Here is an 11,743-nt window from a genome sequence, read left to right as displayed (position 1 = left end):
TGACCTACATGAGTTAGTTGGGTATATTTGGTCATGACAGCGAAAGATTTTAAACGATGATGTCATTTTCTAGAGGAGTAAAATATGGCGAAAAATTGTCATACCAAAATCTGTCCAACACATGCCATTAAAGACTACTTGGTATGGAGTATAAGTATTATTTTAAGCTATCTTTTCATCGAGACATCTGCAAACAGACAATTTGAAAAAAGTTATGGCCACCACAATTTTACGAGGCCCCCAGAATATAGGACTAACGCACCCCCCAGCAAATAAAGTTGGTCAAAAACCCTGAACTAGCCCAAAAACCAGCTTTGGATGCCTTCTACTATGTAGCTACTAGACTCCTGAACCACATAACAAGTTTTTTCAAAATTGGATAAAAATTGGCCGAGTATGGTATAAAAACAAAAACAAATCCATATTTTGGGCATAAGCACAAAATTGATCGATTTTTGGTCCATAAATTGGTCAAAATCAATATTTTTGATGAAAACTAACTTTATATGCAGGAAAGCATATATTACACATTTCTCTATGAATATCAGCTCAATATCTAACCTAACTTGGATTCTGTGTTCAAAATAATCGCAAAAAATGAACGAAAATTGCCCATATCTCAAACGACTTCGCTCAAAACATTAGAACTCAATAGTGTTGTCATATTATTCCACATGAATTTGCAGAATACACATAGAATTGTCTCATGACCTTAAGTTTTGGGACAGAAATCTGAGTTTAGGCCATTAAAAAAATTTGGCGGCCCAAAATGTCTGATTTACAGTCATTGAGGTGCAACATGTAGGATACAAGATACAAGGATACAAGGATACAAAAAGATAACTATTTTATTGAATTCACAATAGTTTATAATTCTGAAATAATGTAAAGGTTACACAATTCTAGTTATTTACAGATGTTGTAGGCTAAAACATAGAATGTTTTAATATTACTATTTTTGAGGTCCTAAAGCACTATGCATTGGCATTATTTGAGTGGAAAATCTGGGCTCTAAGAGGCCTGTAAAATTTTTCGTTCACAGAGAGAATGAATGGAATGCTCTTGCTGTGGCAGTAAATTTGTAGGGTCTAGTGTTTTATCGATAGCAAACCGGCTAGTCAGTAAATATATGGGATGGAAGTTAAATTTTCTCTAACTGAGGAGTAAGTAAACATTCAAGTTAGAACATGATATTTCTTCCACAATAGGCATAAGCCCCTGCTGAAAAAGCGAAAAAGTGCACCATCGAGTTCTCTTGGATACTAAGGGGGGTTTCGTAAAGGCCCCTCTCAATGTAAAGATTTGTGCAGCTAATACGAAACCTTGTTTACGCTTTTCGAGCATCGAGGGATCTTAACCACCCTAAGTATGTTTCTGGTTCAAAATCAATTGTAATTTGTATTGTAGGAATTCTAAATTTAGGTGAGGAATTGCCTTGGCAATATCCAGGTATCCACAAAATTCTTCTCATGTTGTGACTGATTTGGGTAAGAGCTTGGAAAATATGAAGAGGATGAGTGGGGGGAAGTAAATTTGGTGAGAAGATTAGAGATGTTGGTGTACAATGGAAGGCCCATCATAATCTGCTCGTGAAATGGCATCGGAGAGAATTCATTTTCAGTGCTTTTCAAGGCGAGTATAGAAATCTATTGTCAAGTTTGCAGCTTCAAAGAAAGGGGGTGGCTCCCACTTTCGCACCCAGCAGCCTATAATTGATGCATTTTGAATGGACAGACAAGGACCACTTGGATAAACTAAGGTGAATCTTTCATAGTGGTCTTGGGAGATGTACCTGAGAGTAATGCTGGGGTAGCTTTGCTATCTGTTTTGGAAGTTATCTCATGAGTTTTTGAGTGAGGACATAGAGATTTGGCAGCCATACCGCAGTTCGTTTACTAGAGAGTCAAATAGAATGTATTAGAGAACGGTTAGAGAGGGGCATCTTTGGACGATATTGCCTTTGAGGCCATAGAGAGCACGGAGAGCCTTGGCCCTCAGTTCAGTAATTTGCTGCTGTAAAAGCTCCATTTCTGTGGAATATAATGCCAGATAGCAGTATTTGTCGGTGTGTTGGATGGGCTGGCCTCCCAAAATAATGTTCATAGGATTAGTTTCTTTTAGAGTCAGAATATGAGAATCTTGGTTTTAATTTACTTCAAGGCCCAAAGAGTTACAGAAGTCGAATAGGATGTTTTATATATATTGTCTTGCAAGGCCTGGACATAGGCAAGTAGGACAAGAACGTCAGCCCAAGCAGAATGTGATATTAGTACGTCAGCTAGAATAGATAATCACCAACAGATTTCCGGAGAGATGACAAGTCCGTTGATATAGATATAAAAAGGTCCGGTGATAGAGGTGTCCCTGCCTGTTCTTTTCAATTGTCCAATATTAGGGGACAAGAGTATTGGAGATTTTTATATGGAGCTATTGAGTTCTATACATATCACTTAGGCAATTGGAAGAAGTTTTTCCCGTTATTCCCAAGGCATGTGATTTTGTGCAGAAGGAGGTCCTACATACAGTGTCAAAGGCCTGTCTTAGATCACAACAAAGCGATGCATAGAGACGAGCTTTTTTAACCTTGGTATATTTGTCAATGACAGTCTTAAGGGGTAAAAAACGTGGTCATTTGTTTTAGAGCACCCTTCCCGAGAACCCTAGTTGTTTCTTTTGGGTCAGGGCAGTAGAGCTTTTTGAAAGTTGCAGGAGAACCTCAAGTAAGATCTAGAGAACAGTTTACCCATACAGCTACAACAGCCTATTGCTCTGTAGTTGTCCGGCTGAAAGGGTTGCCAGACTTGAAATAGAGGTAATGATGCTGGTGTGCCATGATAGTAACCGGAGACCAGTGAAGTGGTTGAAGTTTTTGAGGATGGCTTTGAGACAAAGCCGGGAGTTACCTCTGAAGCATCTTCGTTGGATATCAAGTCCGTTTTGAGCAACTTTACCTTTTTGAGATTTTTGATGGCAGAGGTCACTTCAGATTCTGACATGAGGCTATTTTAGGATATCCAGATCTGGTGGAACAGGGTAATGTTTAGTGGATTGTGGTGAGTGGAGAACTGGCACCTGGTCTGGTGTTTCATAAAAGGGATGCAAAGAAGGTCATGGAAGCAAGCTAAAATCAAATTGTCCAAGTAAGGGGCTATGTCATGTTCTTGTATAAGCCGTTTAAATTTTTTTCCAGTCGATTAATTTGACCTTCTTCTATAGCTTCAATTAACTACCTTAAGAAAGCTACTTTCTTACTGTTTTACAAAATTGCTATGCTTGTTGCGTTGTTCTTAAAATATTCAGTCTGAGGAACTGATACAGTGCTTACTACCAGCCGATTGCAAGCCTATGAAGGTTCCGCCGCGAGAGTACTGTTGGGTCGAACCATTTTTTACGGGCAGAATTTTTTGGAGTGCTTTTCACTTTTAAGGCTAAATCACAGCACTGTGAGACATTTTAAGACTGCATCGTCGTTCTGTGATTGCCCTCCAGAGTACTGCTAAATTCAGTTGTCCAATGCTTTCCAGATTGTTTGAAAATTTCGGGCGAGGTATAGGGCTTTTTTAAATAGTGGTAAATGGGAGGTGTTTCAGTCCCACTTATAGCCCCAAGGTAAGTTGAAAAGTCTGGGAGCTGGAAGTTTGCGACAAATGGTTCACATGTAAGTGAGTTTCAAGACTAATGGACATTGATCAGAGTATGATGTAAACTCCTTTTTACTGGAGAGAGTTTTACATGATCTCTGCCCAAGAAGGTGATTACAAATTATAGTCAACCACCTGCTTCCAATGTATTTGTGACGTCATTTTTGATCCAGTGGTGTCCCCAAGGGATACGACCATTAAACTTTTGAGTTGGTTATTGATAACCATGTCAAGGAAGTGTGGCAGTGGTTCAGAATAGAAGGTCAGAATTGTTTTTTCTTGGTTCATCTATGTCGTGCCGATTGTCCAATGTCCGTTATAGGTTTCATGAATGGCAGTGCATTACAGAAAGGATATAGTCCCTGGGAGTTTTCAGTTTCTTGCTTGCATCGGCCCCCCCAACACACATAATAACTCTCCTTTTGACGTAGTCCTGATCAACACAGTCAAGAGCAAGAAGTATTAGCAGAATACTCTGGATTCTTCTTGACAAAGGACGAGTATGCAGGGCTAATATAATAACAAACCAAAAATCGGTCAAAATCAAAGTTTAAAAAAAGTTCTTGTCCAGTTTTAACACAATAATGTCATCAGATTCATTACAAAGCAACACTAGAGACACCTTTTCTTATCATTTTCAGCAAGAATGCAGACCCCTTCCTGGCGTGAATTTTTGCGGTTGCTATTAAAAGAGAGATCCCTCAATCTTAACTTCTTCTTTGTATTCTTGAAACAAAGAATGTTGCTTTGTTTGAGTATTGACAAAAATTTCGCTATTTTCAAATTTGTTAGACCCGTCTCCTGTGCAGTCCTGGATGTTCCAGGACATCACAGCGACTTGAACTCGTGGATACTTTGTTTTTTCTTGAATTTAGGGTAAATCTAACGCTCTGTAATGGGCTGCTTTCTATGGAATCTCATAACAAAGGCACGGTATAGGCCCAAGTTTTAATATTCCAAACTAAGTTTTTTCAAACCAAATACTCTGAGACCAATGAAGTTGGTCTCCTCAACGGGGTAGAGAGTCTTGGGAACTCAGCACAGGTGAGGATGGCACGGGAAAAAGTTACCAGTATTGATAACAGGTATATAGCGGCGGTAAAAGTACACTTAACCCTCTTTAGCTGAGACAAATGGGTATTCTGAGACAAATTGGTGGTAAGTTCACTGATTAATCCAGGGGTTGGGGTGGGTAGGGGAAGATGAAACCTTTGCACTGGAGCTCGAGAGTAAAAACTTCTGCATCAACATGGTCCGAACTATCTTGGATGTGATGTAGTCGTGGTTATATTTGTACAATATCTTGGTTATTTCACTCCGGATAGTACTCTTCTTTAGCTCCACCTTACCGGAAGGTTCCGACGTTTCCGGGTCAGACTCCTTACTGAACCCTGAATGAGAATCAGAAGTTCTACAAGATTCGTGAGATTGCTCTCTTTTAGGCGGGTTGGCAGTCTTCTTAGGATCACTACCGTGATTCGACCATCGTGAATTTGAGTGGTCCGTGTTTGGTTTGAATGAAGTCTTTCTTTTTCTGGAAAGATCAGCAGTCCTTGGCGGATTGGAAATAGCACGATGGACACTATCTGGGTTTCTATTCGAATGATTTCGTATCAAATCATCGAACGAGGATGGTTTACTCCGTGATTTGTAGCTGGGATTATTGGGAGGTTGTTGACGTGATGGATGAAGGGAGTCCCATATCTTGTCACCAGACGAGGAAGAGAAGGAGGAGCTGGCTGTGTTCTGTTCTTCCTGAGGAGATAAACACTTTTTATCACTTTTATTTGGCCAAAATCCCTCCAGAATTTACAAAATCTAAAATGGAACTACAATAAAACCCAGATTTACCGCAAATCCCGATTTACCGCGGCCATCTTCTCTCTCCCAAATAGGGCTCAACATACATAATGTAAACAATCAAGACCCCGATTTACCACATCTTTTCCCTTTCTCCCAAACTCCGCAGTAAATCAGGGTATTGCTGTACCAATGTTGAGTATTCATCGTGACCAGTTGTTAATTAAAGGATGACCCACTGTACTATTTACCATATAGTGACAGTTACCATAGTTACCATATTGGCAGGTCCTGAAGAAGAGTTGGCACGTGGCCAGAAGAAAGCGTCTTTTGAGGATCTAAACTTCATCACATTTTCAATTGGGGTAGACTTGCTTTGATATTTGTTATGTGGGGTACTTGAGGTAGTGATAATGTTCAGTATTGACTTTAGTCCGGATATATCGTACGGTAATAGCTTCTCCAGCCCCTGAAAAAAAATGGGAGCATGTTCTTAAAGCATGTTCTCTCTATATATAAAGCGAGACGATATATATATGTATATCCGTACCATTTTACTGACACCACGGCATCAACTTTAACACGACGTTCCGCAAAAACCGTAAAAGATATAAAACTGAGACTTTTTTGACTGGGTCAAATGCCTTAATGACCTTCAAATCGGCATGAAAAAAATAATAAATTGGCCAAGACATAAAAATTTTAGTGCCCAAAATTTGGACCCCAAAGTGGTGTCTTGAAAAGTAGAGAACCTATCTTTGTACGAACCTGCAATTTTACAGGGTGTCTTTCAAAAGCTTGAGAGAAGCATCTCGGATGATAAACTACCAAATCACTGTGCTTCTTCAGAATGCCCGCTGTGAAAATCAGAAAATTTAGACAAGCTTATATCCGAATATTACACAAGCTATGAACTTGAGAGCTAATGGGTTGGTGGCGTATAATTTGATTTGATGAGGAAAATTCTTGAGTAAATCGTGTTAATTATATAAATGAAATAAATCAAGAAGCAGTTATCTTTCTGGAGAAAAGTGCAGCTTACCGATTTTAATGTCACTTGCAAGCATAGCCATGTTACATTGTTCACAGTAGTGGTTGAACCTCCGATCTAATATTGAGTATCCCACTTTCAAATCACCCGGAATTTCCCGTGATCCGCCGACTTGAGCCTTTGACTGCGACTTTGATACTGAAAATAGAATGTTTAGTACTTACTTTTTCTAACCATGTAATGTCGAGGAGGAGTACTCACTTTTTCAAGCCATGTAATGTCAAGGAGGAGTACTCACTTTTTCTAGCGATGTAATGTCGATGGTATTTAGAAAGACTGTTAAACCCATACAGTTCTGTAGAGCTTTTAAGAACGTTTGATGACCTGCAAAATAGTTTTTTATTCACTTCTGGAATGTTTAATACTTGAATGAGAGCGATCTAGTATTGCTATCGGCTGCATTACGATAAAATGCAAATGGTGCCCACTGGCTTTGTTTTGTGTGATTTCGTATTTTTTTAAATAAGTTTGAATTGACTAACAAAAAAAAGCAGTCACAATGGAAGCCATAAAAGCATGGAGTGTTCGATGCATCGTTTGTCGTCCTCTGAGACTTCGTCATCAGCATCAGGTCTTGCTGCTTTATCTAGGATGGTTCTTACTCAGAAAAATATTCTTCAATTAATAAGCTTGAAACAATACGAAACAATATATTGATATTTCCTTCACCGCTAGTTCAGTCCCAGTAAGAAAAACGAAATTTTTAAGATTTAAGTTCACTACACTTTTTTACACTACACTTTTGCCTTTTTTCATGTATGGTGTAAAAAAATGTAGAAACAGTGCAATTTTGGGGTCGAGATAATTAACGAAACTTTAATTAATGTTTTATCCCATAGTACTTAATTAATGTTTTATCCCATAGTATGTACTTAATAGGTACATAATATGTTTGTAGCTTTGTAGCAGAAATGTTAGTTGTGGTTACAGACTGAACTGTATTAGTTTAAGCAAGGTAGCGAGGTTAAATGAGGGTAAATGATTGAATAACTGAGATAGTAACCTTGATATGACAGTACTGGCAAACAGAGCATGTGTTGTTGCATATGATCACTGTGTACTTGAACTGTTCCTTGTCCGGTCTTCCCTGGTCTTTACAGCCGGGCTGGAAGTTTGCAGCTGCCGGTCTGCTGTTAAACGTAAACTGAAGTGATAGGCTTTGTTAATACTGCTGGTGGACTGATGTTAAACGTAAACTGAAGTGATAGGCTTTGTTAATACTGCTGGTGGACTGATGTTAAACGTAAACTGAAGTGATAGGCTTTGTTAATACTGCTGGTGGACTGATGTTAAACGTAAACTGAAGTGATAGGCTTTGTTAATACTGCTGGTGGACTGATGTTAAACGGAAACTGAAGTGATAGGCTTTGTTAATACTGCTGGTGGACTGATGTTAAACGTAAACTGAAGTGATAGGCTTTGTTAATACTGCTGGTGGACTGATTTTAAACGTAAACTGAAGTGATAGGCTTTGTTAATACTGCTGGTGGACTGATTTTAAACGTAAACTGGTGACACAAAACGTTTAGCAACCGTGTTTGGGATATAGTAACATTCGTCAAATTGATAGAGACTAGTTATATTCGTCACATGATAAGGCTAACCTTTCTAAATAGTATGTAAAGAAAAATCGAAGACTGAAAATATGGAAGAAGCCTACCTGATCCAGACTTGACTCCATACGTCTTGTTGTTAACTGAACTTATATATATAGCTGCCTTTAGGATATTAATTTATATGGTGTAAACTTGAAAGGATTAACAAAACAGGTAGACAAATTTCATTTACTTGATAAAATTGATCAAAATTTGAGAGGTAAATAAATGGCGTGAATATATCAATTCAGAATATATATTTATAATTATTTATAAATCTTACAACAACATAGCTAAATTTTTGTCAATAAAATTGATCGATTTCTGCTTCCTAAATTCTAGGCTTTTTAACATTTTCACAATCCATCCCCATCATGGTCGTCTTTCTGTTGGATCTGTTCTATCAGTCGCTTTCTTTCTTCCGCTTGTCTTAGCCTAGGATTAAGAGATTAAAACATTTAAAACTTTTAATTAAAGGAAATATTAAAAGAATTAAAGATCTTCAAAAGAATGCATAGCATTGGCCATGCAATAAGAACGTTATCACTCATCATTCTGTCAATCACAGGACGTTCAATTGATACAAATTGAACAATTTCTAACCTCATGAGAGTTAAAGATTCATAGTCCTTGTCGACACCATTTCCGTTAAAACTGGCTATGTTAGGACTGACATTGAAACTAGGAAATGAGGCAAATTTGCCAGGTTCTGATGGCTGAAATGGCACATAGCTTTGAGAGTTTGTACTGTCTGTCCGAGGAGATGGCTGTTTGATGTCAGATGTATCAGTCTCATGTAACATTCTGAATGATAGCGGGCATGCCTCTAACCCTTTTTCTTTCTGCATACAAATTTTTGCAGCAGCTATTGAGTTGAAAACAACAAGTGCAGACCCCTTTCTTTTAGAATTCACAACTATGTCACTAACAGGTCCATATTTTTGAAGAAATTGTCTTAGGATAACTGTACTGTATCCTCCGTTACTGGTATCTTCTTTTTTACATTTCCACTTAAGTTTTAGAGTGGCCTTATCTGCAATAACAAAATTTGTTTTTGCTGAGAATTCCTGACGCAACTTTTCTTCTTCTCTTTTCAGCAAGTTTTCACCTGCATTTTAAAATTGTTTTTACCCTTTTGAAGTAAAATTACATTCATTATCAGGCACTATTTCCTTAAGGATAGCGATAAGGATTTTTTTAAACTTAAAAAACTACATTACGAAACTAAATAAGTCACAAGGATAAAAACCAACCTTCAGTTTGCAATTTATCTATTGTTTCTTGCAACAACTTTTCTGCTTTTCGTAATGAGGTACAAGACGTTTCACCATTTTCCTTACTTTCCAGACTTTCTTTCAATTTTCTACGTTTGGCATCTAACTTTGTTGTGCGCAATCTTAAAAATATATAATATAAAATCTTGCTTTGAAATCAATTTACAATAATTAATGATGCAGATAGCCAAAAAAAAGAGTTAAGAAGATTCTTACGACATCAAAGTCTTGTTTTAGAAGATTATACATTAAAACATTATATCCAATTACTATACTATAACTTGTTTGTTGAAGATTACTTCTTTAACAAAATGCTTTAGGTTAAGTATTATTCATATATATAATGCCCTAAAAACATTGTATTCCCAACTAACCAGGTCATAACCAAGTCACAATTAAAAAGTGGTCAATAGCCGACTATTCAAAAGCGGTCATTAGCCAGCTAGGCTAGTGACCGATTTTGAATTTATTATCACAATTTGTTATGACATGGTTGTGACGCCTGACTGTCCTGGTTATGACATGGTTATGACATGGTTATGTCCTGAAGTTGGCATACTAGTCTATGATCCTTAAAAATACATCTTCGTTGGGAGCGTTTTAATGTCGAAGCTTGTAATAAATATTAGAATTTATTTATTTATTATTTACTTACCTTGCAGCTTCTCTGGCCTTAAGGACGGTATCATAACTTTGCCTACTTTCAGGATTAGTGAGTAACTCCAAAATTTGAGTCAACTTCAAAAATATCTTGTGAGCTGCTGGATCTGGATTCTTGTCGGGATGGACTTTTAAAGCACGCTTTTTGTATGATCTGTTGATATCTTTTACTGCAGCACCATGAGCAACTCCAAGTATGTCATACAAATTATCTTTGTGTATGTCAATCAAATCTCGGTTTGCCATGTTTGTTGTATCCTGATGGGAGTGGTAAACAGTTAAAAAAATAGTCAAACAACAAGACTTTTGTGGCGTTCAGTGTGCAGTGATCCATTACTTTCAGTTTGTTCTATAAACATGTTAGAAATTCCACAAGTAACATATTGCTAAAAGTCGTGACGAAATCAGGAATATGATCAGAAAAGATGAGGTAAAACGGATATGATGTTGAATGACGAAGTTATCAAGCAATTTGTTTATCTTGTTAGCAAAATTGATTGAGTCATCAATGATTACCCAATCACTAATCATGTGATAGCTTGCTACGACACTGTAATTGGGCTCTCTGCAAGGTTCCCATAATGCAGATTTAATGTCAATGCAATCACTTGATCACACGTAATGAATTAACTCATTATGCTTCATATTTCAGCCATCTGAGAAACTGTCAAAATGAATATTCTTTGATTCGATGTATTCCTCGAATGAGTGATAGTAATAATAATAATAATAATATCTCTTCCCTTGCTATGCAAGCCCTGTCTCTTGTTTATACAATTTTTAACCCGTATATTGGGTAGACTGTGTATTTGTTATGTATTTTATATTATACAGTTTTGTGTACAAGTAATTATTGTTATTTACTGGACTAAGGGGTATACATGTGTTGGAGTTTTTCTCTTATTTTTCTTCTCTTGCTCTGCATGCCCTGATTCTTGTATAAACATGATGTTTGTTTAAATATTGTATATTCTTGTATTGATTGTGGTATTTTGTGGGTCAGATTCAGCAATACCCAATGGGTACTTGCTGAATCACTGTTTTATACACTCTGTAGCCAGTCCCTGTGTTCCGTCCCTTGCCCTGCAAGCCCTGTTTCTTGAATATACAGCATTTATTTATCGTGTATTACATTGTAGTATGTAATAAACATTTGTAGTAGTGTAGGATTGTTTGAATTTCTTTTTGCTAGGTTTTATAATATTTATTTGTATAATTTGTGATTGTTTCTCCCGGTTTTCTTCCCTTGCGTAGCAAGCCCTGTCTCTTGTAAAAACAACCTCGAAAGATTTGTAAATACACATAGTCTCTACACCTTTACCCTCTGGTCCCTAGGGTCAGCTGATCCCGGGCCAGAGGAAAACTACCGACTGCCAAGGTTTGACGCCTAGGCAGTCGAGACCTCTTATTGAGACCCTTTATAATAATAATAAATTAATGTTATTTTTATACAGCACCAAAAGGTTAAATAATTTAAATTTAACCCTTATGCTCAGCTGTAAATGATACTTAAGTTAACGAGAGTGTGCATCTTTGCCTTAGGTGAAACAAGAAACTGTTCAGAAAACAGACGTTAAAAACTGTTAATAAAATCGTGACTAAATAAGGCAGATGCACCTAACAAGCAGGCTTAGCAGGTTTTCTAACAGAGGACTTGAGGAAAGGATGATGACTGCAAGAAATCACAGTATGAAACTCATCAGCCTATCAAATGTAAAAATC

General features: G+C 37.3%; 2 protein-coding genes across 2 annotated transcripts; both read right to left on the bottom strand.

Annotated features, from left to right (window-relative positions):
- Window positions 1-4,805: 4,805 nt before the first annotated feature.
- Window positions 4,806-8,212, bottom strand: LOC134820152 (uncharacterized). The gene is made up of 8 exons (XM_063830373.1): window positions 8,153-8,212; window positions 7,496-7,636; window positions 6,975-7,078; window positions 6,731-6,816; window positions 6,484-6,630; window positions 6,210-6,298; window positions 5,719-5,910; window positions 4,806-5,396 (listed from the first exon to the last, which is right to left on the bottom strand). The coding sequence occupies exons 1-8, from the start codon at window positions 8,171-8,173 to the stop codon at window positions 4,806-4,808; spliced, it is 1,371 nt and encodes a 456-aa protein (XP_063686443.1). The 5' UTR covers window positions 8,174-8,212.
- A 113-nt stretch (window positions 8,213-8,325) lies between these two features.
- Window positions 8,326-10,350, bottom strand: LOC134819481 (dnaJ homolog subfamily C member 17-like). Its single transcript, XM_063829433.1, has 4 exons — window positions 10,017-10,350; window positions 9,341-9,483; window positions 8,691-9,195; window positions 8,326-8,522 (listed from the first exon to the last, which is right to left on the bottom strand). The coding sequence occupies exons 1-4, from the start codon at window positions 10,265-10,267 to the stop codon at window positions 8,444-8,446; spliced, it is 978 nt and encodes a 325-aa protein (XP_063685503.1). The 5' UTR covers window positions 10,268-10,350; the 3' UTR covers window positions 8,326-8,443.
- Window positions 10,351-11,743: the final 1,393 nt, after the last annotated feature.

Source organism: Bolinopsis microptera, chromosome 8 (assembly GCF_026151205.1).
Source record: "Bolinopsis microptera isolate Bmic1 chromosome 8, MBARI_Bmic_1.0, whole genome shotgun sequence".
NCBI classification, from domain to species: Eukaryota; Metazoa; Ctenophora; class Tentaculata; order Lobata; family Bolinopsidae; genus Bolinopsis; species Bolinopsis microptera.
This window is presented reverse-complemented; position numbering and strand designations above follow the sequence as displayed.

Excerpts from the sequence above, each read along its gene's own strand:
- LOC134820152 (XM_063830373.1), bottom strand. The coding sequence starts at position 8,173 with ATGGAGTCAAGTCTGGATCAG. Across the intron at positions 7,079-7,495 it reads GCCAGTACTGTCATATCAAG|ATAAAGCAGCAAGACCTGAT; the intron begins GTTACTATCTCA and ends GAACCATCCTAG. Across the intron at positions 5,911-6,209 it reads GACACCCTGTAAAATTGCAG|GGGCTGGAGAAGCTATTACC; the intron begins GTTCGTACAAAG and ends ATTTTTTTTCAG.
- LOC134819481 (XM_063829433.1), bottom strand. The coding sequence starts at position 10,267 with ATGGCAAACCGAGATTTGATTGACATACACAAAGATAATTTGTATGAC. Across the intron at positions 9,484-10,016 it reads AAGGCCAGAGAAGCTGCAAG|ATTGCGCACAACAAAGTTAG; the intron begins GTAAGTAAATAA and ends TATATTTTTAAG. Across the intron at positions 8,523-8,690 it reads GAATCTTTAACTCTCATGAG|GCTAAGACAAGCGGAAGAAA; the intron begins GTTAGAAATTGT and ends TCTTAATCCTAG.